We start from the raw sequence: 27,399 nt of genomic DNA, 5'->3' as shown, positions 1-27,399 counted from the left end.
CTTGGCACTGCCTACCTCCCCTTCCAGGCAGCTGGGATCTGACCCTCTTCTGGGGGTCCTGCCAGTTTTCTTTCAGAGCTGAATCCCTGCTTGAGCCCCTGGTCACACACTAAAATCACATCCCTGAACTGACTTGGAGTCTGACCCCAGGGTGCATTACACTTTCATTCCCATGGGCCAGATACTCCTCACCCCTCATGCATCACTGGCCTGTGCCTGAACTTGGATGGGATTTGTCTTGGATCATGGGCCACTTGTGTTGACGATTTTGTAGGAGAGAAGGGAATGGAAGGTGTTACCTCTGTCCCCAGGGTATAACTGATGCTCTATGGTTATCTCCTTTTTCGCTGTTAGAGATAATGTCTCTTTGAACTTGGGGATTTAGGTAAACTCCTCTAGAGACCCCTCCCCTATTTCATGACTTATCCTCATTTAGGCATTTTTGTTAAGTCTCACTCATTATTTGCCCTTCCCCTAGAGTTATATGTAAGCTTGTCTTTCTTACCTATTAGGGTCTAAGATGTTTTCCTTCTAAATTTGGACACACTACTTTTTCTTTTTTTTGAAGATTCCATGTTATTTTTTATTTTTTTAGAGAGTGAGAGACACGGGGGTGGAGGGGAAGGGCAGAGGGAGAGATGGGGGTGGAGAATCTCAAGCAGACTCCTACCCAGCACAGAGCCCAGCACGGGGCTCAAACTCACAACCCTGAGATCATGACCTGAGCCAAAATCAGGAGTCAGACACTTAACCAACTGAGCCATCCAGGTGCCCCCCAAGTTATTTATCTTTTATTTTTTTTTAACAAATCTTTTCACCCTTTTAACAAAATATAGTTGGCATACAATATTACAATGTCACCTTAGTTTCAGCTGTACAAGATAGTGCTTTGACCAAATATACCGTTCTGCTGTGCTCACCACAAGTGTAGCTCCCTCCTGTTGCCATACGGCACTATCACAGTATCATTGACTATATTCCCTATGCTGTGCCTCTTATTCTAGTAACTTATTCATTCCAGAGCTGGAAGCCTGAGTCTCCCACTCCCTTTCATGCATTTTGCTCATCCCCTATCTCCTCCCCTCTGGCAACCATCAGTTTGTTCTCTGCCTCTATAGATCTGAGCCTGTTTTTTGTTGAGTAATATACTACTTTAAACCTGACCTCTGTGTCCTCAGTGCAGTCTTCCCTGCCCAGAGAAGGTTTAAGGATGCCAGCTCCAAGTATCAGCACCTTCACCCTGAGATCGTGACTGAGGCCCCATGCCTACCTCTGCTCCTGCTTCTGCAGGCTCCTCCATTCTGTATCTCACTGTGTTTGGGCAGATGCTGCCTTTCCACTGGCTCCCAGCAGAAAGGCAATAAAAACAAACTCCTAAGGATGCTGGTCACTTTAGCAAAGAATTCAGGGTCATGGATATGGTTCTGATCTCTCATCCCTGCTGCCCTTCCTGCCATCACCCATGTGACTGCCCACTTCACACACACCCCCACCCCCAGCATGCAGGCAGATCTCCTTACTAAACACCAGCCCTGCATGCTTCCCTGAGCAAGGCTCCATGAAGCTGGGCTGCCTCCCTCTGAGCTCTGAAACTCTGGGAAAATAACGTTTTCTCTATCTGGTTCTATGTTCCATTTAATTCCTAATCCCTAAACAAAACTGTATTTTCCATTGGAAGGAAGAAGTAAATGCAAATCCTGTTGTGGCTGTCAGCAGAGCCAGGATGCTCTGGTGCAGGGTGGGGAGCAGAGAGAGACAGACATCACAGGGAGGAGAGGTGTAAGAAGGCACATAGCACCCTGTTCTAATCCCAACATGGTCTCGTGAAAATCAACAGCCAACACAAACACTTTATACTTACTCGAATCCAAGTATGATTTCCTTCCTGTTTCAAAGAAACAACCCCTCACTGTGTTAGATACATTCAACACCACCATTGCTCATGCTTCTATTATGGCATTCATTTACTCCAGTTTAGCTATGGTTTGGTTTCCAGATATTATTTCATTCTTGAACTCTATGTCCCTCAATAATGTATGGGTTGACTACCTTTGCCTAAAATCTCATGTTCACCCAGAAACAGTGAATGTGACCTTATATGGAAATAGAGTATTTGCACATGTTGTCAAGGTAAGATGAGGTCACACAGTCTTAGGGTACCATCTGGATCCAATGACTGGTGTCCTTATGAAGAGAGGATGATTTGGAGACACACAGACACATGGGTAAGTAGGTTCATACGACAATAGAAGCAGAGAATGCACCCACAAGTCAAGGAACAAGACTGCTGAACCCATCAGAATCCTTGGGAAGGAGTCTTCCCTAAAACCTTCAGGAAGAGCATGATCTTATCAACTCCTTGATTTCAGATATCCAGCCTCCCGAACTGTGAGAGAACAAATTTCTGTTGTTTAAAGCCACTCAGTCTGTGTAAATGTTGCAAATCCAGCCCTAGGAAATTAATTTAATATCCATCCTAGTTCTCTTATAATATAAGAGTGTCTTGCTCAGTGTAATGTAATGTAAGTGCCTTGCTCAATATGACCGTGCATGGCAGATATAGACAAAAAGATAAAAATACGTGCTTGACTCTGGGGAGTTAGGGTGTAACAAATGGGATGGGAAGATAATAATAGTGGCTCCAATTTGTCAAGCCCCTCCCATGTGCCATCTTCACAACCTGTCAATGCAGGTAGATTGACTCTGCTTCACAAGGTAGGAAACCAAAATCCAAATAGGGGCCACCTGCCCAAGGTTACTAGGCAGCAGAGCTCAAACTCCAATCCTGGATGTAGCTGACACCCACATTTGTAATCTGTCTTCTAAAAGATGTGTACATTTCATGAGGAGATTTCATCCCACCAACAGATTTTTTTTTTTAAGTGAAGCCCAATGTGGGGCTTGAACTCACGACCCTGAGATCGAGACCTGAGCTAAGTGTGTCTGCTTGACCAACTGAGCCATCCAGGCATCCCCCACCCCACTGCCCCACCAACATAAGATGATTAAGATCAGATCTTTGAGAAAATGAAGCTTGTGCAGAATTCATAGAAAAAGGGAAAAAATGGGTTTTTCTCAAGACGGTGACATACCATGATTTTAGGATCCTCATAAGAGAGCTTAAAATATGTTTGGTTTTTGTTTTTTTGTTTTTTGTTTTTTAAAGAAGAAATTACTGTCTCTGAAACCAGCCCTGATCTCTAGGTTCTTAGTTCTGGGTGCTACCAATGGAGTAAGTAAGTTCTAGCTCATTCCTTTGCCAAAAGGAGGGGACACCTTCAAATTTTCAAAACAGAAGATTCTACAGGATTTCTCTATAATCATTGAAAGCCAGGAGCAATATAAATAATGAATAACTGGTCCACATCCGATAATATCAAAGAGATTGTCACCACAATGGCTGGAGTACTGGTCAAGAAGCTCCTGAAAAGAAAATAATCAGTCAGCAAAGGAGAGGGGAGGTGAGAGTAAATGATTAGGAAATAGAATTTTTCAATTACAAGAGTAGAAGAGTAGAGGTATCATAAAAGTGTTACTAATCAAAAGGATAGATTTCTGTTTTATAGCTAAAATCTAACACGCACTGTGTACAAATTTTTTTATTGTGAAAAATGACACAAGCCTAAATCATCATAATGTGAATCAATAACTAATTAGCATTTATAAATGCAGCTTCTGGGAAACATATTTCAATTTCATAGCAAGGACGTTAGAGAATCGATTCACAAAGCCAAAAGTGAAGCTAGCACATGCTTGGCATGCCCCAAATGACTCCACAGGCTAAATATGCAACCACAAGCTGAGTCAGAGGTGTGTCTCCAAAATGTACAGGTGGAACCCCGTGCCACCGTTCCAAGCCAAATCAACAAGTAGACACAGAGAGAATGGGCTATGAGGTGCTCAGGTTTCCACTAGAGTCACTGGGGAAATGGGTCATCTTCCCTGGGAACTTTTCTACAATGGCCTGATGTAAACAAAAGAGACAAAAGGAAGCAGAAGAGGGAGGAAAAAAACTCTACCAAGCAGGAATTGCTGCACATATAGTGTTTTGGAAAGATGCCAGTGTGCATGAATCTGATGTATTTGTAAAAGCTCAGGAAGACAAAGGACCTCAAATTTTGCATGCTTTCCTTCCTTCAGATTTGGCATGTGGTAGGAAGATGGAAAGGGGATGTTTACAAGGAGCAGACAATTCCATTTGCCAGAGCATCCAGTATGTGTTGGTTTCCTGACATGATCTAGTCACTCCTCTGCACATTCACTTAGTTGTTGCTGAGTGTTGACGTGATCTGGTTCTGTCTCAGTCAGATGCAGCAGCCTCCTTCTTCCTCAAAGGCCACCAGAGAAAGAAAATGGTCTTCTTGAGACAAGGGCCAGGGATTCGGGGCACGGGGGGTGGGGGAGAGGAAAAGAAAAAAGAAAAAGACTAAAACCCCTAAGAGTGGAAGTGGGAAAAGGGATGAATGAGAAGTAAAAGAAGTAGTGTGTATGTAGTAATGTGTGAATGGGAAAGTTGGGTATTGAATCCTGCGTTTTCGATCCTTCTACTCAGATCCTGGAAAGCCTTGAGCATCACTAGAAAAGAAGCCTTTTCCATACCTCCATACTCTCGGCACATCCACTTGTCATAGTTGACTCCTTCAAGGCATAGCCCAGTTCATACCAACATTTCATTAAGTCAAAGAATTATTCCGGCAAAGCTCTAAAAATGCCTCACCTACCAGGTTGTTAACTTACGAAAATTCAGTCAGGCTGAATTTTCAAGGTTTTTTATGGAGGGTTGCCCTTAGCATGGCAGACCAACCACCATGTTAACTCCCGGGTCTCGCTTGTGCCACCATATATTGTCTCACAAGATCCTAGGTTTTTTCCACCCCTAGACTTTGGATTTTAGCTCATCTTTGAGACACTGCAAGTTAGTTGCCTCTAAGTTGAAAAATAGTGATGGATATTCTACTCTATATCCACTTTGGGAGCCTTACACCCAACTCCTATTCAGCCCAATTTAATTTCTAGAACTCCTGTGAGTCCCAAGGTTGGGTTCAATGACCCTCTCTCTCTCTGATGTCACAGCATACTCTATGTATCTTGGAGCTTACCTACCACACTCTTAGGACGCTCCTCCCCATGAGAATGGAAACTCTTCAAGGTCAGGAAGAGTGCGCTAGGATCCCCAGGGCCTGATACAGTACCTAGCACATAGTTGGTGTTCGGTGAGTAATGTGGAACAAATGAATATCATTCACCTGTGGAAATGACAGAGTCACATTATAGGAGCCAGGGCAGCTAATAAGCTTCTTTATATAACAAGATTTCGTGTCACACACATGAAATCTTTTTTTAAGTTCTTTATGTAACAAGATTTCGTGTCAATGGAGAGTGGAGAAATTCTGATTGCATATAAAAGTTCATTTTTCCTTAAGCCAAGGCTCAGCAATTGGAACATGCAATCATATTTTGTGCCAGTCTACTTCAGAGTTACTTCTAGGTTTAAAACAATAGGTGTATTTTGGACAATGATTGAGTCCTACAATCATAGCTTTGCTGTTTAAAATGTATAATTTCTTCTTTAACATTTGCTGTTTCTTTCCTCCTTCCATTCTTCACAACCATCAAGAAACATTTATCCACGAATGTGAAGTGCCTTAAATTATGGCTTCCTGTGTCTTCGCAAGTTGCTTGTTTTCTGCTTTCTCCCTCACGTGAGTAACAAGCATGGGTTGGGACAGCTTCCCCACATAAATTCCCATGAGGTCGAGCATCTAGTCCATTGTTAATGCTTCCTCACCATGGTAAGCTCTCAAAAGTTCAAGGGCTCCCACAGTTCAATTGTCCCACAGGACATTAGGAACTAGTGTACAACACCGAAAATTTCTCAAGAAAGATGCATAACATAAACTCTTCTTTTTGCAGTGAAGAAGACTTTATTTCCTATCTGACTCCATTCTTGCATATATATCCTTTGTAAATTATTTTTCAAATTTGGAGGTTCATTAATTTAATTGAATCTCTTCCTAATTTTTAATTAAATCTGCAGTTCTCCCAGTAACCTTTGGAAAGATGGAAGCCACAATAGCATATTGGAGAGAATGGGATCACAGGATAACACAGACATGAAAGAGAAGCACAACATCACAAGGCAGGTCTCCTTATAAATTTATTTTTGTACCAAAAAAATTAACATTCAAAGGCAATGTTTTTACTGTACAGTATAAAATATCATCTACCACATTAAAAATGGGATTTTTTTTTTTTTTTTTTTTTTTTTTTGCTGGTAAGCCACTGATAACTTTCCCATAAAAAAAAAACCAACACAAAATTTACAATTTGCAGCACTTGTAGAAAAAAACACGTGTTCAATAATTATATAAATACTCTTGACAGATTCCAGTAGCCCATTATGTATACTTTTTGGCAATGTCAGCTTTCTAAAGTCAATTAGCTTCTAAATTTGAAAGGCACCTGGTGGCCAACATCCTGCTTATTATTCAAGGCAGCCATTTTAATTTTTTTTGCACAGACTTGACAAGTCTGAAAAATCTATTAAGTTAAAAAGAGTAAAGAAGTATAATACAGTTGATATTACCAAACAACATTTTTTTCCCCTTAGCTGCAAGTTCTCCCCAGGGGATTTACAAAGTGCACCAGTTAAATATGTATGTACATTTAAAACATTAAATATGTCAACAGCAAGACATTTTTAAATATTTTGAATCAAATACTATGGCACAAATATAATTTACAATACTTTGCACAGAAAACATTACATCTGAAATATAACTTTAGATATTATATAAAAATACATATATTTTCTCTCCTCGTTAGAAAAAGTATTTATTTGAAGGTTCCAGCATGATGTAACCATTCAAAGGAACTTAACCCTTCAGATGGTCATCAGTTGGCAATTAGATGACCCCCTCCCCACATGAAGCACATAACCACAGGCTAGATCCAGAGAATTAACCCCCTCCCATAGCCCAAATGCAGTTTCATATAAAGGCAACCATAATTGTTCTAATCTGGTATAATTTTAGGAATTCATTACAAAATGTAAAAGCCATTATGTAAGAAAGCCTTTAGACTATAACACACTTTACTCCAACGTTTCCCATTGGTGGTAGATACACATGCTCGCGACAGAGTCAAAAGCATGGAAAGAGTCTCCTTGTACCATTTTGGGTCATACCCCTTAGTAGTCTCACATCTATATACATCTTTCTCGGCTTGTTTAGAACTTTTCCCCATACATCCTAGGAAATACATAATAATGCTCCACAATATGGGACTCAATCTATATCTAGAACTTTAAAAGCCCCAAAGTATGTTGCATCTTGATCTGGATCCAATAGTGACGGGTTGGATACCTCGATGCTTATTTCCTCACCAGATCGTAGCTTAAAAAATCCTCCAACATTTATGGAATAAAAATGGAATTCAGAGTTCCCTGACCAGTATTTGGTGCTACCTCCTTTCATGAGGGTATGAGAACTTGGGATTTTGATGCTGGTTTTAGTGACATACACCATCAGCTGAAGATACTCTGTGGCGAGGTCTCCTGAAGTTTCATGATGTCGAAAGCAGATGTTGGCATACAGGAAATAGAAGCCATCTTGGTTGACTATTAGTTTTCCATTGCTGAAAGTCATGTTGGAGATCTTGGCCCAACCTCGGTCATGGTACCAAGAGGACAAACTCACTTTGTGGGAACCTGAGGACAGGAAAGGCACACGATTTAAAATCCACCCCCTTCAATGAGAAGGACATCCTCACGATTCCATGAGGCTGAAGAAAAGCACAACCGTTATTGTTCCAAAGGGAGAATACTTTCTCAGAATTTATTTTCTGAAAGGGCAGAAATACATTAAGATGGGCTTAGTGCTCTCTGCTAGGCACCTGAGAGAGTACAAAGACAAAAACTCAGTTTTCCTTCCCTAAAGGTGCCTACAGTACACGACAAATGGGTATGGTATGTGTTCAGTTAAGAAGAAAGGCATGAACCTTGAAAATAAAGGTGTAGATAATTGCTATGAGTATTCAAAGGAAAGAGAGTTCTTCCCAGAAGAATCAAGAATGACCTTGTTGGATTGTTACTGAGCCTGAGAACTTGAAATGGAAATAGATACAGGATTCAGCTAACAGAATCAGAAAGATCATTTAAGGTTGAAGACAGAGAATAAGCTGAAGGCAGTTGATACAGAAAAGCAAGAGACAACCATAGGAAGAGAACTTCCAGACTTTGCTTGATTCAAATGTTCCCAAATCCTGTCCAAGGACGGTTTACTTCCTGAAGTCCAGAGGAGGTCACTAGAGCGAGCCTGAGAAGCCATTAAAAATACTGCGGCCTCCACGACCCACTTTTGCACACTTCTTTCTTTTTCATTGGAAGTCCCACCTCAGGTCATCCAGATGAAACCATCCAGAGCGTAAATATCCCCCCAAATGTAAATATCATTCCAAATGTAAATATCATCTCAGGGTTTCAAGTGAATCAAGAGGAGACTGCAAAATTATTCATCACAGTCCCACAAACACTAGTGAAGTAATTCCTCCAGGCTGGTAAATAGCCACCTAATCCATTCACAGACCAAACAAAATTCAAGATGTTTCCCATCTAAAATTATCCCATGTTTCTCTTTTCTTACCTTCTTCCTGTATTCAGTCCTTCTCTCAACTCATGATTTGTCTTGGAGTTTATCTCCAATGATGACTCTTAACAGAGAGAAGCAGAATGACTAAGGTAAAGTCTGCCCTCTCAGTGGGTTGGATCTGTTAGTGTTAGACCAAGGGCTAATAGGTGCAGACTGGACAGGCCAGAAAAGAATAGGAAATGGGGAGAGGAGAAAAGACAGGAACCTTGACCACATACCACTTCCACTATTAGCTAGTCAATTGGAAGGAGTGTCCATATTCCCTACTAAACACGTCTTTATTTTTATTCATCCACTCATCCATTCACCAATTCATTTAGTTGATCAGTCATTCACCAAATATCTGTGTGGGGGTTTCTATGGGGATTCACTCTACCCATAATTAAGAATTTTATCAAGCAGTATACCCTCGAGGCACTTAGCACTAATAGTGCAGAAAATAAGAAATAGGCATATAAAATGGAAAACATAGTATCTTCATTGCTGCGTGTCCCACAGCACTTGGTTGAAGTTCAATTAGGCAACGGCTAAGTGAGCGTTGCAGAAATGAAAGGAGACCAGGAGCACTGAGCCCAATGGGGGACACAGGAGCCAGAGGATGCGGAGGACTTCAATTAAATGTGGATGAGCTGAGAAAAGGGAGAAAGGGTAGTGTCAGAGAGCGAAACTGTTGGAGCAAAGAATGGAATGCACACGGCATGCAGAGGGTAAAGGGAGGAAAGCTATCAGTGTGAATGAATGTGAAAACTCAAGAATAGAGAAGAGTGGGAGACAAGGAAAGAAAAATACACTGTGATCGAGTTGAGGGACCACACATGGCAAGCTTGTGTTTCCATGACTAACAAGGTATGCTGACAACCTTGTCCCCCAGCCCCTCATCCCCTATGATCAGTGTAATTAGGCGTTAGGGAAGAGGCGTGTCCAAATTTTTAGCCTGAGCCGCCCCCTTAAGAAAGCCTTGTAGTCTGGCTTTGCAAAATACTTCCCAATGCATTTTATTCAGGAAGATTTGCAAATCCATAAGCTAACTGTCAATAGAAGGCAGGCTCTGATTTTTTTCTTATGTGTAAATAAATATAAAAAAGAGGCCAAAAATGAACATGCAAAATTAAAGCCATCTTCCTCTGAAGAATGCAGTTCTGGCCAGAAACTGGGAGATACATGGACTCGAGGAGCTGTTGGCTCAGCCAGAGGAGCAAACGTTATTTTCTTAAACGGAGCATACATGACTTCATTTCACTCACAAACTCAATAACCGTCGGAAAATAACTGGGAGTTTTGCCTTGTTTTTTGGCAATGACTTGATGCTAGGTGCCTGAAGAGAGAGCTTTATAACTAAAACACGCTTGCTATTGCCAAACAGACTTTGGCACACGGTGTAATGTAATATTTATCATATGCCATTTAAAATGAACTGAAAAGATAAATGCAGAGTACGTTCATAGCACAAACAGCTGATCGGTATTAATTTGATTGCATTTGCTAATATGCAAAACAGTTTTCACTCAGAAAATTAGTGTCACTTCAATGGACGGCGCACATCCACAAGTGCAGAGAGAAAATCTGTTTATGAAGCAGATCTCTGGGGCAGGATAGAGGGTGGAGGCAAATGTGCTACCAACCAAGTCGCTGGCTTCTCAATTTCCACGTCTGCAGTCAGGGAATATGGCTCCGCGACCCACACTATGAGAGTGATGGCAAAATCACTATGAAAACTTGGGTCTTTTTTTTTTTTTTTTTTAACTCCAAGAAAAACTAACCTTAAATCGTTTTTGGAACAGAGTGGAACATGCATAACCATTTAATAAAACTCAAATAATAGTAACAAGTGGCATTCACGGAGTGCTTACTAGAGGCCAGCCTCCCCGTGCGCATGCTCCGACCTAGCCTCGTTGAATCTCCACCGCCACCCAGTGAATCTCCATCCCCGTCAAGAAACTGACACACAAATGGTACTTGGAATCTGTATGAGGTCACACAGCCAGTATGTGGTGTGTTGGGGCCCCATACCCAGGCCGTCAGACTACAAGCCCTTTCTATTAAAACTGCAGGAATTTACTTCTTACGAGAAAGTAAGAACACAAGGGCTCTGAATTTTTTTCCCTCTGACAAAGCCAGGGCTATAGGGTAGGAATATAGATGGCCTGTAGTGTAAAAACCATGGACTTGGGAATCAACTGGAGTGGAACTCAATTTCTAAACCTACCACCCCTGTGATCTTGAGCAGATAAATTATGTGGAACTTGGTTTCCTTGTCTACAAATCTGAATGATAACCACTTACCTTGCAGGGTTATGGTAAGAGCAGAGGTAAGGAATACAGTGAAATGCCTGGTACATATTTTATGTTGAACAAATGGCAGCATAATAATGATGTCAACTGACACTCTATTAAATAACGTTCTTTTAACCTTTTGGATGTTCACCTATCCCAAGGTAGAGAGTCCCAGTGGGGATTACATGGTGGGCTAGCTGGGACATTGGTTAGGACACAGCTGGACATCTGTAGGCACAGAGCTCTGGTGTTTCCTCATTTCTAAAAGATATTCAGCTCTCCAGTACATTGAGCTAAATTCTTATCCAGAGAAAGTAATAAGCCCTTGGGGAAGGAGTGTGTCTCCTTTTCTAGAGGGCTACTGCCTCTTAAACATTACTCTGTTAAGACCCTACCTGAAATTCTGCAGGACATAAATCACACACTTCATAGGTTGGTGGTGGGGATGTACCAACTTTGGTTTGGGGAAATACAGATGAACATAACAAGGGACTGTCCTTCCCAGTTCTGCAATCTCAACCAGCAGTCATTAAAAATAAGCACCAATTTTGATGATCTGAAAATGAAAAGCAATGACGTCCTTTCTGGCAGAGTTGACAGTAACTGTTTCCACAGTAGAGATCATCAACTCAGTACCAAACGATCCTTCTTCTGGTCTACAAGTTAAGGGCTCTCAAAATTTTAGTAACCAGCTAATAATAGTTTTGAGTATTTAAGTGGACTGATAAAGGACTCTTGAATTGAAATCTTTTTCAGGCTGGTTGCAAATGGAACTTACCTGATGGGATGTCAGTGGCATTAATAGTGAGATGAGCAAAAGGCTGAGTATGAGGCTTGCCCCTCCTGGCCAGTTCTAACCATGAACCTTCCATCATAGCTGGAGAGGAGAGAAACCATATTAGCCCCAAGAACACTGACCCTATATGATTTCAAATATTCATGCAGAACCATGCTTACCTTTCTCTGCTCTGATGTGCTGTGATCTAATATGTTGTAACTCCTGAAATGAAAAGACAAAAATCTTTTTTATATATTCACTCTTCTAGTCAAGACATAAGAATTTAGGACTGTTGGACTTAATGATAAATTCATCTTCTTTCCTTCAATGCCAGGCATGTGTAGGCAGTGAAATTCTTTGGTGTTCTAGGTAACTATCAAGAAAAATTCAACCTGGGGTGCCTGGGTGTCCAACTCTTGGTTTTGGCTCAGGTCACGGTCTCAGGGTGGTGAGAAGCCCTGTGTCAGGCTCCATGCTCAGTGGGGAGTCTGCTTGAGTTTATCTCCCTCTGCCCCTCCCCCCACTTGTAGGCTCTCTCTCTCTAAAATAAGTTTAAAAATCTTAAAAAAGAGATGTTCATCCCAAAGAGTTATGTCTGTATGCTTTACACACATACCATCTAACAAAATACTTTGGACAATAAGAGGAAATAAAAGACAATGTACATTATAAAACCTAGAATAATTAAACATACTTAAGAATTTGTAGCAGATACATAAATGAAGATGAAGTTAACTAGGAAAATAACAATTACCACAAAATATATGACCCTCTTAAATCTTTAGGGAAGTTCTTTTTATGTCTATTTCATTAGTGAATTCCTGCTACCACAATGAAGTTCAGTTCACAGGAAAGTGAATAATGCCTAGCTCCCAATGGTTAATTTTTTATTAAAAAAAAAAATTCAGTGTATTTAAAGTACTACATGGGAGTCTAAGAGCTTTTACAGTATCAATAATTAAATCAAAATACTTCCACCAATAGAGGTTTAGAAACTCAAACCAGGATGGGTGGCTCAATCTGTTAAGCGTCTGCCTTTGGCTCAGGTCATGGTCCCAGGGTGCTGGGATTGAGCCCGGCCTCGGCTTCCTACTCAGCAGGAAGCCTGCTTCTCCCTCTCCCTCTGCTCCACTACTTGGCTCCTGCTCGCTCTCTCAAATAAATCAATAAAATCTGAAAGAAAGAGAGAAAGATAGAAAGAAAGAAAAGAAAAATAGAAAAAATAGAAAAATAGAAAAAAAATAGAAAAATAGGAAGGAAGGAAGGAGGGAGGGAAAGAGGAAGGAAGAAAGGGAGGGAAAGAAACTCAAACCAGAAAAAGAAAGAGCCCAAGTTTGAAAAGAGCACAGGTAATTGCATATCTCTATTTGAGCCCTGAGAATGAAGGATCTGATAGGTAAGTAACTGCATACCCGTTTGAATCCTGACCCCACCTACCACTAACTATTAAGATGGAGTGGGTGAAATGTCAGATTTAACTTTAGTTCAAATCGCTTATCAGCCACCTACCTGTACTAAATATATTAATAGAACCTCTATCATAAGGCGGAGGTTAAGATTAAAGGCATGTAGGCACTTAGCAGAGTGTCTGGTACTTCAAATACCTGGATACTAGAAACACTCTTGGGAGATTCCTAATTTCTCTGTTACTGGGATGGGCATCCATACTAACCATTTTCCACCCTCCTGTCCCCAGCCCCATCCTGTGATGTTTAAAAGATTAGCCATATAAGCCAAGTTCTTTGAGTATCTCAAGAGAAGGGCTTTGAGATAGATGATAGATAGATAGATAATAGGTGGATAGATAGATGATGATAGATAGATAGAGGCAAACACAACTTCAACTGTTAACAGTTGGAAGGATTCTAAAAATACCATTGATTTTTCTCTCTGCCTTCAGGACTCCCAAGAGAGCTAAGAATCTATTCTATTTTTTTTTTAATTTTTTAATAAACATATAGTGTATTATTAACCCCAGGGGTACAGGTCTGTGAATCGCCAGGTTTACACACTCCACAGCACTCACCATAGCACATACCCTCCCCAATGTTCATAACCCCACCACCGTCTCCCTACACCCCTCCCCGCCGTCCCCCCAAATCTATTTTTAAAGACCCTTGGAGGAGATAGCACAACTGTTTTCTGTTACCTAAAGAAGTCACAGTGTGACTACCTTTCACAAAGAAACCTTAGGCGTTCATCCAGGGCTGCCTTCTGCCCTTGCCTTGGCCCAGGGTACTGCCCTGCAGAACGCTGGAGCATTGCTTGTAGGAAATTCTAGGCATATTGTGGCAGCCCTTTTTGAGTGGTGCCATGCAATGGCCCTTTCCAGGCCTTATTCTTCCCTCTCCATCCAAGATTTATTTTTCTCCCCAGCCGATCTCCAATCTCCGAACTCTCTCCTTATGACTTCTAGATTCCCAGTGGTACTCTGATTTCTGGAATTTCCTGGTTTAGTCTCCCCTGTATTTATAACAGAGATTTATGGATGCACAGTGTGTCTTTCTACGTTGTGTGCATCCTTATGTATTTGTATATACAGTATATCTTTATATACGTGTATATCTTTACAGCTTTATATAAGTGTATGTATATACATGTACAATGTATCTTTATTCATTATATATACATTTATAATAGAGATACAAATTGTATATATATTTATACATTTACAGTATGTCTTTTTTTTTAAATATTTATTTATTCGACAGAGAGAGACACAGTGAGACAGGGAACAAAGCAGGGGGAGTGGAAGAGGGAGAAGCAGGCTCACCCATAGAGCAGGGAGCCCCATGCAGGGCTTGATCCCAGAACCCTGGGATCATGATCTGAGCCGAAGGCAGACGCTTAACTACTGAGCCACCCAGGTGCACCTACAATATAATATGTCTTTATACATACTGACTCCCTTACATATACAATGTTTCTTTACCAGATTACTATCTCTTAAAATATTGAAATAGGATCCTTGATGACAGATTAATTCAGGAATATAAAGCTGCCCTTCATTTTTCCCTCTAGGCCTGATTTGTTTCATCAAAGGGGAGAGACAGGAGGGGGGAAAGAAGCAAAGCTAAGTATGGCGTATGTCTCCAAATGTCTGCTTCATGCTTTTCTATGGAGAAAAACACACCTTTTATTGAGAAAAACAATGGGAAAGTTTATGTGCCAGCTCAGTAGTCCTCAGACTCGCATGCATCACAGTCTACCAGAGGGCAGGTTGAAACCGAGTTGCTAACTCAGTAGGTCTTAGGTAGGGCCTGAGATTCTGCATTTCTAGCAGATGAGCTAGTGCTGGTGGCTTACGGCCTCAATCTGAGAACTGCAAAGCCTCTGACATCTGAAGATTTCAGAGATGGGCCAATCTGACACTGTGTGAGGGTTGAGACCCAGGCAAAAGCAGCAGCAGACTAAAGTCACTGACTAAACGGGCAGGGAAAGTTTGTTCTTTCCCACCTGGTAATAAACTTCTCCTGCCCATTTAAGGAGTGGCTCCTAGGTCAGAACTGTCACAGAAACTTTTCATTACAAGAAAATTCAATAACCAGGACCATTCAGAAGCACTTTCAGTGACTGCTAAAAAATAAAATAAAACAAAACAAACAAAACAAAACACAACAAACAACCCAAATACCAAACAAACAAACAAACAAAACAAAACAAAAGAAACCCTAATGTGTCCTGATCAGGACAAATTAGAACTCCAGCTGGAGACCCATCATGTAATGCTGCTTTCGTGTTATACCCATTCTTAGGTGCCCCAAAGTTGCAATCCCTCTCAAACCCTATAGAGAAGTTTCCATGTGCAAAGGCAGTACATGGTATGTCTATGACCTGAGGCTACCAAAAAATGTACTCTTATTATCTGTTCCTGTATCCCTACCTCACCCCCAATTTTTTGAACTCGAAATGATATGCATAGATGTCAACCATAAACAGAACATTTTTCTAGGACTACATCTTGGGTGCCCAGGCCCCAACTCCACTTAGGCCAATAGTGACTTGGTATTTTTTTTTTTTTTTAAAGGAATCTCTCCAGGTGGTTCTAATATAGGGCCGGCATTGACAAACATTATTACTAATTGAGTTCTCCCATGAATGGCTGTTTGGTGATGTCTGTATTTGGCCATATTTATTATATTCTCCCAATTTATATATATATTCCACATATTCATGCTGAAAATTAAATAATCCCTTACATGCATAGCTAACAGAGTATTTTCCCTTATATTAGCATATTTGATTCTTATTAGAATCAGAGGCTGGGTAATTATCACTACGCTGATTTTTCAGACTGGGAAATAGAGGCTCAGAGAATAAGGGCTCTCCCCATAAAGCTGGGACTTCAACCTCTGCCCCTGACTCCTCTTTCAGAGCTGTCCTTCCCTGTCCCTTTACAAATGTCACCAAACACATGCCTGAAAGCTGGCAGAAAAGTTTCAATGGTCCATCATGGGGCTCAGAACGTGCTACCCCAAAATATAAGGCCTCAGCCTACTGAATACTTAAAGCTGAAGGAATTTGAGGAATGGCAGGTGCAGGAAGGACCGTCTGACTCATCTTTCTCCTTTGAAGCAGGTCATAAGACCTTCGCATGAGAGGTGCTCTCCTCCTAACTAGCGGAAATGAGCATCCTTAGCTCCAAGATGGAAGGACACAAAGAAGAACTGGGAGGAACAGGCCGTGTTAAGATTTCCCCAGTTTACTAACCACAGCTCAGACTCTTCTGTGCTGTCCCATTTTCCCCTGCGCCTCTCCGCTGTCCATCAAACCTAGTATGAAAACCAGTCAGGCTAACCATTTCCTCAGGTCTTCATTTCTTTAGGAAACATACATTCAATACATGCATATGCTTTTCTTTCTTTTTTTTTTTTAAGATTTTATTTATTTATTTGACATAGAGATTACAAGTAAGCAGACCGAGGGAGAGGGAGAAGCAGGCTCCCTGCTGAGCAAGGAGCCCGATGTGGGGCTCGATCCCAGGACCCTGAGACCATGACCTGAGCAGAGGCTTAACCCACTGAGCCACACAGGTGCCCCTATGCTTTTCTTTTATTCATCTTTCTCTTATCAGTCTAATTTATAAAGCTCCAACTGGAGAACCTAAGTGGAGAGAGGGGAAAAGATCTTTTTTCCCCCTGGATGGCACCTGGATGGTTCAGTAGGTTAAGCGTCTGCCTTTGGCTCAGGTCATGATCCCAGGGTTCTGGGACCAAGTCCCACACTGATCCTGCTCAGGGGAAGAGTCTGCTTCTCCCTCTGTCTTGCGCCCCTGGTTGTGATCTCTCTCATTCTCTCTCTCTCTCTCTCAAAAAATTAATAAATAGAATCTTTAAAAAAAAAAAAAAATCTTTTTTTTTTTTTTCTTCCCCTATGCCTGCCAAGAAATCCTTAGAGGTTTTTTTTCCTCCCTGAAGTAGAAAGTCTGAAAGAAGGCTTATCTTCACTGGAGATCTGACTGCCAAGTCCCTGCAGGTTGTCTGGAAAATCTGACAAAAAAGAGCCTTGACATCAGGAAATATGGTCTCAGAATTTCCAGGGTCTTCAGAAAACAGGCTCAGAGCCTGTGTTCAGGGCTTGGCTTGTGAAGTGCCCAAACCAGGGGCCTGCAGACCCCACGACAGGCGTGTCGAACTCCAACTGTGACTCTGCCGAGTCCATACCACATGGCAGGAGCTACTCTGGTTTGTCATTTTCCTCAAAGAACAGATATTTGGCTATGTATATGCCAAGCATGGATCTTTCTTGAATGCCCCCCTAATATTTTTAATTTTCAAGATTATAGGAAAACCCTTCTAAAGGAGAATTGCAACTTCACCCCAATTGACAATCCCATTTATTTTCTAAGCAGCACATTTGCATTTATTTTCATCCACTCTAGTCCTCCACTTCTGTCACACTAATTAGAGTGTCTTAAAATGTACGGTTCTTTATTCCCAGATCTTATCATTCAGACATTGCTTCTGGTTTCTTTGAATTCAAAAAGTTCTGATCATCTAATCTGGGGAAAACACTACAAAGAATATCCCGACTTCTCTCCTCTGAATGAATTATTCAGATGAAAGAGATCTTTTTTAGAATATTATGTGTGTTTATCTTATTTTAAATCCAGGTGTAAGTTAAAAAAAATGTTCATCCTGTGCATATGTGGTCTACACGATCATAAGGAAGAACAGGTAGCTTTGCACACCTCCCCGCAAACAGCCTTTAGCAGGAGCCAGAAACAGTTCACAAGGTGAAAAGCTGGGCAGAGTCCTCCTTGCAATTTCCTCGAAGGTCTTCGCTGAGAGCCACAAAAGAGAACCCGATAGTTGCTCCTCAGGAAGACCAGCGATTTGTCTTCTCAGAATACAGCATGCTTAGCAACTGTTACATGCAGGAGACAAAAAGAATTGCCCCCCGGTTTCTACAACCGACCCCTCCCTGACAACTAGGAGCATTACCTAGAAGTTACTAAAAAAACTCAAATGAATGAATGAATTCATTTTATGGTCACACTGTAACAAGTAGTCTTTTCAGCAAAATTATGCATTTTCAGATAAGCATAATTTGGGCCTCAATTATGATGGCTTCATTTAACCCTTCAAAACAAAAAGGAAAAGCTAACTACTGGTAGGCAGCCAAAGAAATTGCGGTCAACAAAATGGAAAAAGAAACCCTCTCACATACTGCCACCTAGTGGACACCGTCCAGCATTGACTAGCCTGGGATACCACAGCCCTCTTTTGCAGATTGGAAATTGCTATCGCCCCCACTCCAAAGTCTAAAAACAATAGAGCTGAGGAAATTTCACAACATTTTAAAAATCTTCTTATTGTGGTATTTTCCTATTTAAACTGCACTAACTTTTCATCTTTGCTGTCAGAGTACATCTGAAGAGACAAGAAAACAACCGATATAATTTTGTTTTTTATTTCGACTTTTATTTCACCCATAGAAAAATGTTGCGATTTCATAATTTCTCCGCCAGGAAAGAAAGCACACAAAAGATCGATGTGATTGTGTAACTGTGGTCTCTAGGATTGCTTCTTTTCAACTTCTCCCGAACTCAACATCCAAGAAGCCCAATGCCCAGAGTGTGGTAGGGTGAATTTGAAGAGTGCAGACCGGGTCTTCAGTCTATCGGCACAGGCTTTTTCGAACATCTTCTAAAATGTTTTAGGGTCTTTCACCAAACATAGGGAGGTGGGAGACATCTCAGAACTGGCTCAATCTTGATAAATCAAAGGCACTTAGGAGAGATTGTACTCCATAAGAATAAATACAAACACCTATGAGTATTTTCAGCTCCTCTGGGGAATTATGAAAATTTTGCTCCGGGTAATTTCAACATTGACAGCAAATGTTAAGCCTGCTTTTGCAATTTCAGTTGGACCACTGCCCCAAACCAGACTTCAATAGCATCCCGATTCAAGAGCGAATGTTATTAAAATGGCCTTATTTGCTCGACTGCTGTGTTTTATAATCTTACGAAATGACAGGAGTGGATTGAAACTCCCACTGAGGACATTCCTGGCTGTAAAGATTCCCTGAAAAGGTCAAGTTGCTGGAGGTTGAGCTTCTGAGACTGAAAATCCCACCTGGGTGCGGTGACGTGAATTGTGTGATCCAGGCGGTGCCTGTCAGTTGGAACCTGTCAGTCGCAGCCTAGAAGAAGCAATTTGTACAGCCAGATGCTTCGGAAACCACTGGCACCCACTCATGGCTGAGGTCTCAGGTGTCTGCCTCCCTCTGCAGTACCCGCGGCAGCTGCAGGGACATCTGGCTGGTTGAACAAGGATTTAACACCCCGTTTGCCGGATATAATACAGGGTTCATACCCTTGTTAACATATGTAATGCATTCGTTTTAACATCTTAATGATACCCTTCATGTAATTCTTCTCCAACCAAGTTACAAGAATAGTGTATTCATCAGCCGAGTTAGCACATGAATGCCTCACATGGGTTGTTGCTGAAAATGAATAGCCAGTCTCGCATTCTTGCAGAGAAGTCCTGCGGACTTCCAGCACGTAAACAGTAGTGCAGAGAGCCCTCCCCTCCTCTCCACCAAGTGCAACTGCCTTCCTTCAAGCTATCATCGTTTCTCATCAGGATCATGACAATAGCCTCCTCCCTCCTCTCCCAGTCTCTTGCTGGCCTCAAACAGACCCATTGCTGCTGGGGCACACGGAGGACATGGTCCTTCTCTGCAAATTCTGCAGGAGCTGTCCACAGGCCTCAGGAGCAAGTCCACATTCCTCCCCTGGGCTTCGAAGGCCCTGCAAGGTGTCTAGGTTTCTGCTTCAGGCTCCCTTGCTATCCCTTCCTGAGCCCCCAAACCCGACTCCTGAGGCCATTGTGGGACACCCCATGTGCCGGCCACCCAGAGCTACTTATAGTCAGTCCCCACTGCAAGTATCCTGCCCTCCTCTTCATACCGACATGGCCTTATCGGTAGCTCGTCTTTATTTGTAAAGTTTTTTATTTGCCTGGTATTCTTGGTTTGCAAGGGACAGAAAGCCTACCCACTCACAGAAAGGATACCCAGGTGTTGTGCAGCAATTAAAGGGACAGCATTAATATAAAAGTCTCGGCCCCTTACTTTTCTCCCTCCTTCTAATCCACAGGATATGGGGGAACAGTTTATAGGCACCTGGATAAAGAGGGGACCCTGTAGTTCTTCACGAACTGTCCTTGGTAACGGCTTAAAATAACCTCAAGGCGAAGAACTTCGAGAAGGGGATCCACTGAGCATGCTGTCAGCTGAACACAGGTCAGGAAGGGTAGAGCAGAGCCTGAAACACTGTCCTCCAGGGCACCAGGACAGGAGAGGAGCAGTGGTGAGGTAGGGCAGCTCCTGAACGTCACCTACCCACCCCAGGGTGGCAGGGAGAGGTGAGAGACAAGGGGAGGAGGACTGACTCCAGGGGCCCAGCTAGCAGCAGGGGTTGGAGCCCATGGATAGGGCATTGGGTCCACTAATCCTGAAAGGAAGAGCCATCACTAATTCATTTGCAACTCTACATTTTGATCCCTAAAATTCTTTATTTCTTAATATAAGAAAACTGATTCACAGAATTCACCCAGACCCAAAGTTTTCTCTACACAGATTCTATCCACAGCCCATACCCCCAGCTCCCCACCTCTTAACCTCTTAATTTGTTTTCCTCCTTAACTAAATCAGCCACCACCAACCCATGACCACTTCTGGAAATTTCTCAATGAAGAACTTGACCAAGACGTGCATTTGTCTCCTTCCACCCAAGCACAGTCAGCATGGGCTCGTTTCTCCCAAAAGAAGTCCATATCTGATTGGACAAGACACACTTTTGCAAACAGAGAATGTACTCTCCCCTCCAAATGGCTGAAGAAGAGCATGCCCTTGTTTTCCTAGAACCGAGTGATGCTTTCCTAGCAGTGTGCTGGCTATGCTGGGAAGAGAAAATTAGTTTTTATTATTTAACCTTCATGGTTTAAAAGAGAAACCTTCTGCCACAGTTAAGGGTCTCCTAGAGTTTTCGTAAAGTAGCCTTATGACAGCAATATTAGTCTTCATAAAGAGCCCAATCTTAGAATGTCTTGCACTACAGTACTCAGTTACAGAGTTTAATCTAAGGGCCCGGCGGAGTGACTGCGGCGTGCGTCTTGCGTGAGGTGCGCCATTTACCCTGTCTCTGATTTCTTCTGCCACTTGAAACAGTAATGCCCCCTTACACTGGCAGAGCTCTGACATTCACAGAGCCTTGGAGGCTCTGAAGAAGGCTCACAAACCCTCACAAACCCTCCCCAAAGTATTGAACTGCTGGGAATACGATGCTAAGGGGAACAGAGGTACCAGGCCAGCCATTGTGGACAAATGAGGCCAGGAAGGAAGGGGCAGGGTGGCCAGTTAGGGTCCTCTAACCTCAAGATCCTTTAATGTGTTCATGCCCCAAAGGCAGAAACTTGCCCCTCCAAGAAGCAGGACAAGCATCGCACTTGGGAGTGACCCCTCCAGCCCTCTGGGAATCTTTCTGGTAGTAGCAGACAGAGAGCCATCTGATGACACCAAGAGCAGGCATGAGCAGAGCTCACTACCCATTAAACCGGTTCTTCAAACTTGCACTGAGCACCTACTGCGTGCCTGTCACTGGAGAGAAAAACTAAACATCACCCAGTCCTGGAAGGCTCACATTTGAGTGCATCAGCCCCACACCAAGCTCCTGCCATGGATGCCCTGCATGACAGGACTGAATAAAGCAGCTCTGAGCATACACAGGAGAAGCTTTTAACCCAAAGGTAGGCAGGCAGGCAGGTATCAGTGGGGGGGGGTGGGGGTCTCCTTTAAGAAGTAATGCCGGAGCTGAATTTTGAAAGACAGAGAATCAATGATATGGGAAAGGCCTGGAATTACATATAAATGACCGCACACGAATGCCCATCTTTCTTTCACCCATCCATCCATTCCACAAAGTTTACTGATGGCTGCTGGGCAGGGGAGGGCAGGCATCCTATGGGGGTGCTAAAGATGCTGTGTTTCCAGGAGAGATATCATCTTTGCCCTCACTGTGCTTTGGGTCCCAGCAGGGAAGCAGAGTGGGGAAGGGCATAGACCGGTTAGAGAACTTCTAGCATTTTACCATGGTAGGGCCACTGGGCACAAGCTTGGTGTGTGATGGAATGGCACACAAGGTAATGAGCCTGGAAAGGCAGAGAGGCTGGAATGAGGGCTTCCAGAGCATGAAAGATATATACACTGGCAATTATATGTTCAGCAGCTCAAACTTTATCCTGTTGGTTACCGGGGTCCACCGAAGGATTATTTTTAAGCAGGAAAGTAAGGGACATGTTCAGATTTGCATCTTCGAAGTCACTCAGCTGTGCAGAGAATGGACTAGAGGCAGTGAGACCATAGATGGGGTGGCCACCTGTAGTGACCCAGGCAACAAATGGTGCTAGCGACTCCTGCATTAAGGTGACAACAGTAGGGACTAGGTAGCAGTAGCTGGAGGTTCTGTGAGGAGGCAGAGTTCACAGGATGGGAGCCAAGTCAAGAGTTAGTGATGGAGAGTGTGAGATGATCTTCTGGCTTCTGGTTGGGGTGATGGAGATGATGGTATGGTCCTTCACCATGAAAGGGTTCAAGCAGATAAGAAGCAGGCAGAGGCATGGGGAGAAAGAGGTTCCGAGCTCACCAAAACTTTGGATGAATAGGAGTCCCCTGATGTATAGTCATCATTATCATATTTACCACCACCGCCACCAACACCACCACCACCTAGTGTCCTCGAAGGGCAAAGACTGGGGACTAGGGCAGCAGCCTTGTGATGAGGAAGCGACGTGAGATCAGAACTCTCTCAGACCCTGAATCTCAAAAGGTTCAAACAAACATCCGTCTCATCATCTGAGCCGTAGACACCTCTCTGCAACTTTCAAAACCCACTTTTCCATACTACAGCCTTGCTCCTACCCTTCCCATCCACCATTAAATTCACCAAAGGCTTCCCTGTACCCTGCTGGCTCTCACGTCTTCTTAGGATGCTTCGTACACCTCCTTGGCCCCAGGGGCTCTCTCCTTCCCACCCTGAAGCCTTCCTTAAAGACAGACCAGTCCTTCTCGGAGAGGGTTTCTGAAATCACAAAGTCTACTCCTGAATTACCAAAACTTTTGTGACCAATCTGGTTTATTTGCTTATTCTTTTAAGCAAGGTCCCCAAGGGATTCTTAAGATCAAGCAGGTTTGGGAAACACCATTCTAGGGAACATCACTCTCCAGGTCCACACGTTCTGTCTCCCCTAAGATGAGCCACTCTGTGGGGAGCAATCCAATCTCACCTTTGCTACCTTCCCTTCCAGCCAAGGACCCCGAGTTTTATCCACTCCTAAAACTGTAGGTCAGGATCCCCAGCCACACAATTAGATGCTCTCTTCCAGGTATGTCTTTCCTTATCTCTGTCTCTTTAAGAATGTTGATCCAAAATATCTTTCCTTCCATCCTGGGATGCTTCTAGCACACGGATAAGGCCACCTCTGATGATGCCACTCACTGTTACTTCCCTCTTGCAAACCTTCCTACCTTTTGCCCTGGGTCTTCCTAAGATTGAGCATATCACAGCCAACAGTCTATTGTTGGGCCAAAGGCAGTAGTAGATGGCCTTGGTTTTGTAGGAAAATTCTGTGGGTCTTACTTCAGCTTTCCCATAAAGACAGTTTTCATAAATGCTAAATATGATTGGGGTTGATTGAATTGCAGTTTCCAAAACTGTTATGGCGCAGAAGAAATCCCATTGGAAAACCACTACATGACTAACATCTTGATTTGGGAACACCAGTGCCCCCAAACCCCAAGTTTCCTTGTGGGTTTACAAGAAACTTGCTTGGGCTACATATGCATATACAAAGGAAAAGTGATAATGAATGGGGTTTAATTTTTCCCCTTGTGTTTGTTATGTGTATATTTAACTAAAAAGCAAGTGAGAGATAATGGTATATAACAACTCTAGAGAAACGACGCTAATGATTACAATTCCATAAGCAGTTAAGATCTACTCAAATTTTAGTTGATTTCTTACGTACTTCAGTTTTTTAAATGGGAATAGTCTCCTTGTAATAACTGACATGAGAATTCTAAAGGATCAGCTCTCTGTATGGAGAACACAACCACTTCTTCGGATAAACTTTTTGGCTTTAAATTAATGTTCTTGAATCCATAAAACCTACTAAAAACTGGGTAGGTGACAATCAAGGTTCATTCAGAGGTCCCATATGCGAATCTAAAAAACCCTTGAAAGCTCCTTCAGAAAATGCATGCCGTTAAATCCACTTTTAAACTTCTCTCTCTCTCCTGGAATCCAAATAATCCTGAAGCACTTTAATAACCCTTAGAAAACAAAATCTTAGCCAGCCCAATTACTCATATACTTATGTATTCATGGAGTTAACTCTGCTCGTACAGTGAGCCTGCTTTCCTGCCTAAACAGGGTTTAGTGAGTATTGGAGACTGGCCACTGACCTCCAGAACGCAGCCTCTCCTCTTCCCAGTGAGTGATGGGCAACCCCCTTCCTCAAGCCTTGGTGCAAATGGCTCCTCAGCCTAGAGATAACATTTTGCTGCCTCCCTTACAGCCAGGTGTGGTCTTATGAGTAACTTCTAGCCAAGAGGATGCTACTAGTGGTATCTCAGCACCCAGGTACCCCTCTTGGCCTTTTCTATCCCTTGTCTCTGTCTGGAAACGGCAACAAATGGAAAAGCCAACTTGGGCCAAGAGATGGAAGGTAGGAAGATACCAGCTGGCAATGGAGGAGCCTCCCTGCTAACCCTGGCCGGCTCACCCCCGGATTCTTGCCCAGGAGAGGAAAAAACTCTGCCTAACTTAGTTCATTAATCAGGGTTCTCTTGTTACAGCAGGTAGACTGTGACTAATTCCTAAGGGATCAAAGCATTGAATATCTTTGAAAGATATTCATTGAATATCTTTGGGCACACCATTCTTCATAGAAGGAGAGAGTTCTAATTTATACTGTCAATCCTATAGGAGATGGGACCAAATATTTACTGGTCCCCAGGGATTAAAACGAGAATCCAGGTAAGAATTAATTGTTCAATAATGATGGCTCTGGTTTTACTCCCCATTTTCCAGTAAGCCTTTGGAGGCTCAGAGGCTTCCTGAGTCCAGGAAATGATGAGTCAAGAATATGCCAACAAAAGATAGCTATTCGCAGTCATTATCATCTTTGGCTTTTCATATTCTGTAGTGAAACTGCAGAGACCAGAGGAAAACATGCCTAAAGGGAGAAGTCTGGATGGAGAAAACTTTCAACGAAAATCATCTGTACTGGGGCGCCTGGGTGGCTCAGTGGGTTAAAGCCTCTGCCTTTGGCTCAGGTCATGATCCCAGGGTCCTGGGATAGAGCCCCACGTCGGGCTCTCTGCTCAGTGGGGACCCTGCTTCCTCCTCTCTCTCTGCCTGCCTCTTTGCCTACTTGTGATCTCTGTCTGTCAAATAAATAAATAAAACCTTTAAAAAAAAAATCATCTGTACTTTTGTATCTATACTGAGACCTAAGTGCTTCACGTTACAATATTAATAATTATCAATCATAACATTGGTGGAGACATCAGATGAATGAGAACCAGGCTACTAACACTCAGGCTCTACAAGTTGGTGATTGACCCAGTCTTCTTTAAAAATAGTTCACAGAGCTCCATAAGTCATCAATCATTTATTTGTTCTTTTCCTTCATTCTTGAGACTACATTACGTGTGACATATTCAAGTGTGAGCACAATAGCTATAGTTCTTGTCCTGATAGGAGTTTGCAGATTCATTCTGTGACCTCTGTGATTGTATGGTTCTTTCAGGAAAAAGTTGTAATGCTCCCAAGCATAACATTTATTAACTGAAGTATTAAATAAGATATTTCTGTATATTAAGTACATTATAGAAGAGTCACAAAAATATTTTAAAAGCTAATATTAAAAAACCCACACACATGTAAATCTTTATGCTGCCTTCCCACATCCTGGGGGGTCATCTTGAGTATCCCCCACTAATCTCTCTCCTCCACATCATTCTTCGAAATACTTTCCATAGTAAGTTTCAGGGTTTTTCACCGACAGGTACTCCATGTGAAATCAACAAAAGGGCATCGTAAAATCATGCTGAGTCACAGCACGGAGTGCTCAGAATGTATATTTAGTGCCTAAACACATGGTTTTTCACTGAGACTGGCCGAGAGATCTAAGGGTCAAGTGCCCCTAGCTTCGGCCTGAGCTCACCACTCCACTCCTCAGGCTAGCAGAGGCAAGAGAGGCTGCCAAAGCTGGAAACAAGAATTGCTTTATAAATTGGACACCATATTTGTGCTAGTGTTTTCTTTATTGTCATAGACTGTTATGATAGACTTTGTAAATTGTGGTTGGTAGGGCTGGATCACTAAGAGGCTTTCAGAGTTCTGTGCTAAAGGGGAAAAAAAAACAAGAAAGCCTAGCCACAAACAAAAAAGGGGGAAAAACAGCATTACTTGTCTGACCAAAGACAGCCTGGGTAAACAGCACTTTTGCACACATATAATGTAGTATTGTGCTTATGTCTAGCATTTGTTACCACTAGATGGGTTTGATCCTTCAATAATGATTGAGACCTCACATGTAATTTTGTTTTACGGGTTCACTCGATATCTATATTAGAACTAAAACTAAGATACAGACCTACTTATGAATGCCAGATACATCCATTCTATTTTCAGCATTGGCAAGAGAAATGTGAAATCTGATTATTTTGGCAAGATGTAGAGAATGTCATATTAACCGATAATTCTCATCAAAGGACAACACAGCTGGCAAATCACTATTAGGCAAGAGTAAGAGAAGAGTAAGTCCTTGGATATAGGAGAAGTTATGGCAACAGGCCTAGCACAGTAAGTGCGCTTAATAAACACGGCTTGATTCTAATGATGAGGTATGGGTAACGTTCGTCTCCTTCCTAAAGATCCTCTTGTCTGGGGAAAGAAATGACATCTTCTACCTCCAAAGACACATGGGTATATCATGACAGCTCCTTACTCCTGGAAAAGGATTGCCTGTATGTAACGTTATTACCAATGAATAATGGGTAAAATCTTACAGCTCAACAACAAAACAATGTGCTATTAGCAAAATAAAGTTCTCCTCATCCTATGAGTCATACTAATCTGCAAATAAATAATACTAATTATTATTAATAAATAATACTAATCTG

At 42.4% G+C, this 27,399-nt stretch overlaps 1 protein-coding gene and 1 long non-coding RNA gene across 4 annotated transcripts in view; one reads left to right on the top strand and one right to left on the bottom strand.

Annotated features, from left to right (window-relative positions):
* TNFSF11 (TNF superfamily member 11) overlaps nucleotides 1-27,399 on the bottom strand; it is a 42,736-nt gene that overhangs the window by 4,555 nt on the left and 10,782 nt on the right. For 2 of the 3 annotated variants that reach the window (XM_032873956.1, XM_032873958.1), the window contains exons 3-5: nucleotides 11,880-11,922; nucleotides 11,701-11,799; nucleotides 6,269-7,708 (exon numbers count right to left, since the gene is read on the bottom strand). In XM_032873956.1, coding sequence (XP_032729847.1) covers nucleotides 7,287-7,708; nucleotides 11,701-11,799; nucleotides 11,880-11,922 — 564 coding nt within the window. In that variant the 3' untranslated portion in view covers nucleotides 6,269-7,286. Of the gene's footprint in view, nucleotides 1-6,268; nucleotides 7,709-11,700; nucleotides 11,800-11,879; nucleotides 11,923-27,399 lie in introns of those variants that run through there. The other variant, XM_032873957.1, reaches the window with a different exon arrangement.
* On the top strand, nucleotides 3,171-6,205 carry LOC116877315. Its single transcript, XR_004384607.1, has 3 exons — nucleotides 3,171-3,232; nucleotides 5,618-5,702; nucleotides 6,038-6,205. It is a non-coding gene; the product is annotated as an uncharacterized LOC116877315 (long non-coding RNA).

The sequence above is a fragment of the Lontra canadensis genome, unplaced genomic scaffold (genome assembly GCF_010015895.1).
Source record: "Lontra canadensis isolate GAN:19392208 unplaced genomic scaffold, GSC_riverotter_1.0 scaffold51, whole genome shotgun sequence".
In the NCBI taxonomy this organism is placed as follows: Eukaryota; Metazoa; Chordata; class Mammalia; order Carnivora; family Mustelidae; genus Lontra; species Lontra canadensis.
The sequence above is the reverse complement of the archived record's forward strand: the minus strand, read 5'-3'. Positions and strand labels throughout refer to the sequence as shown.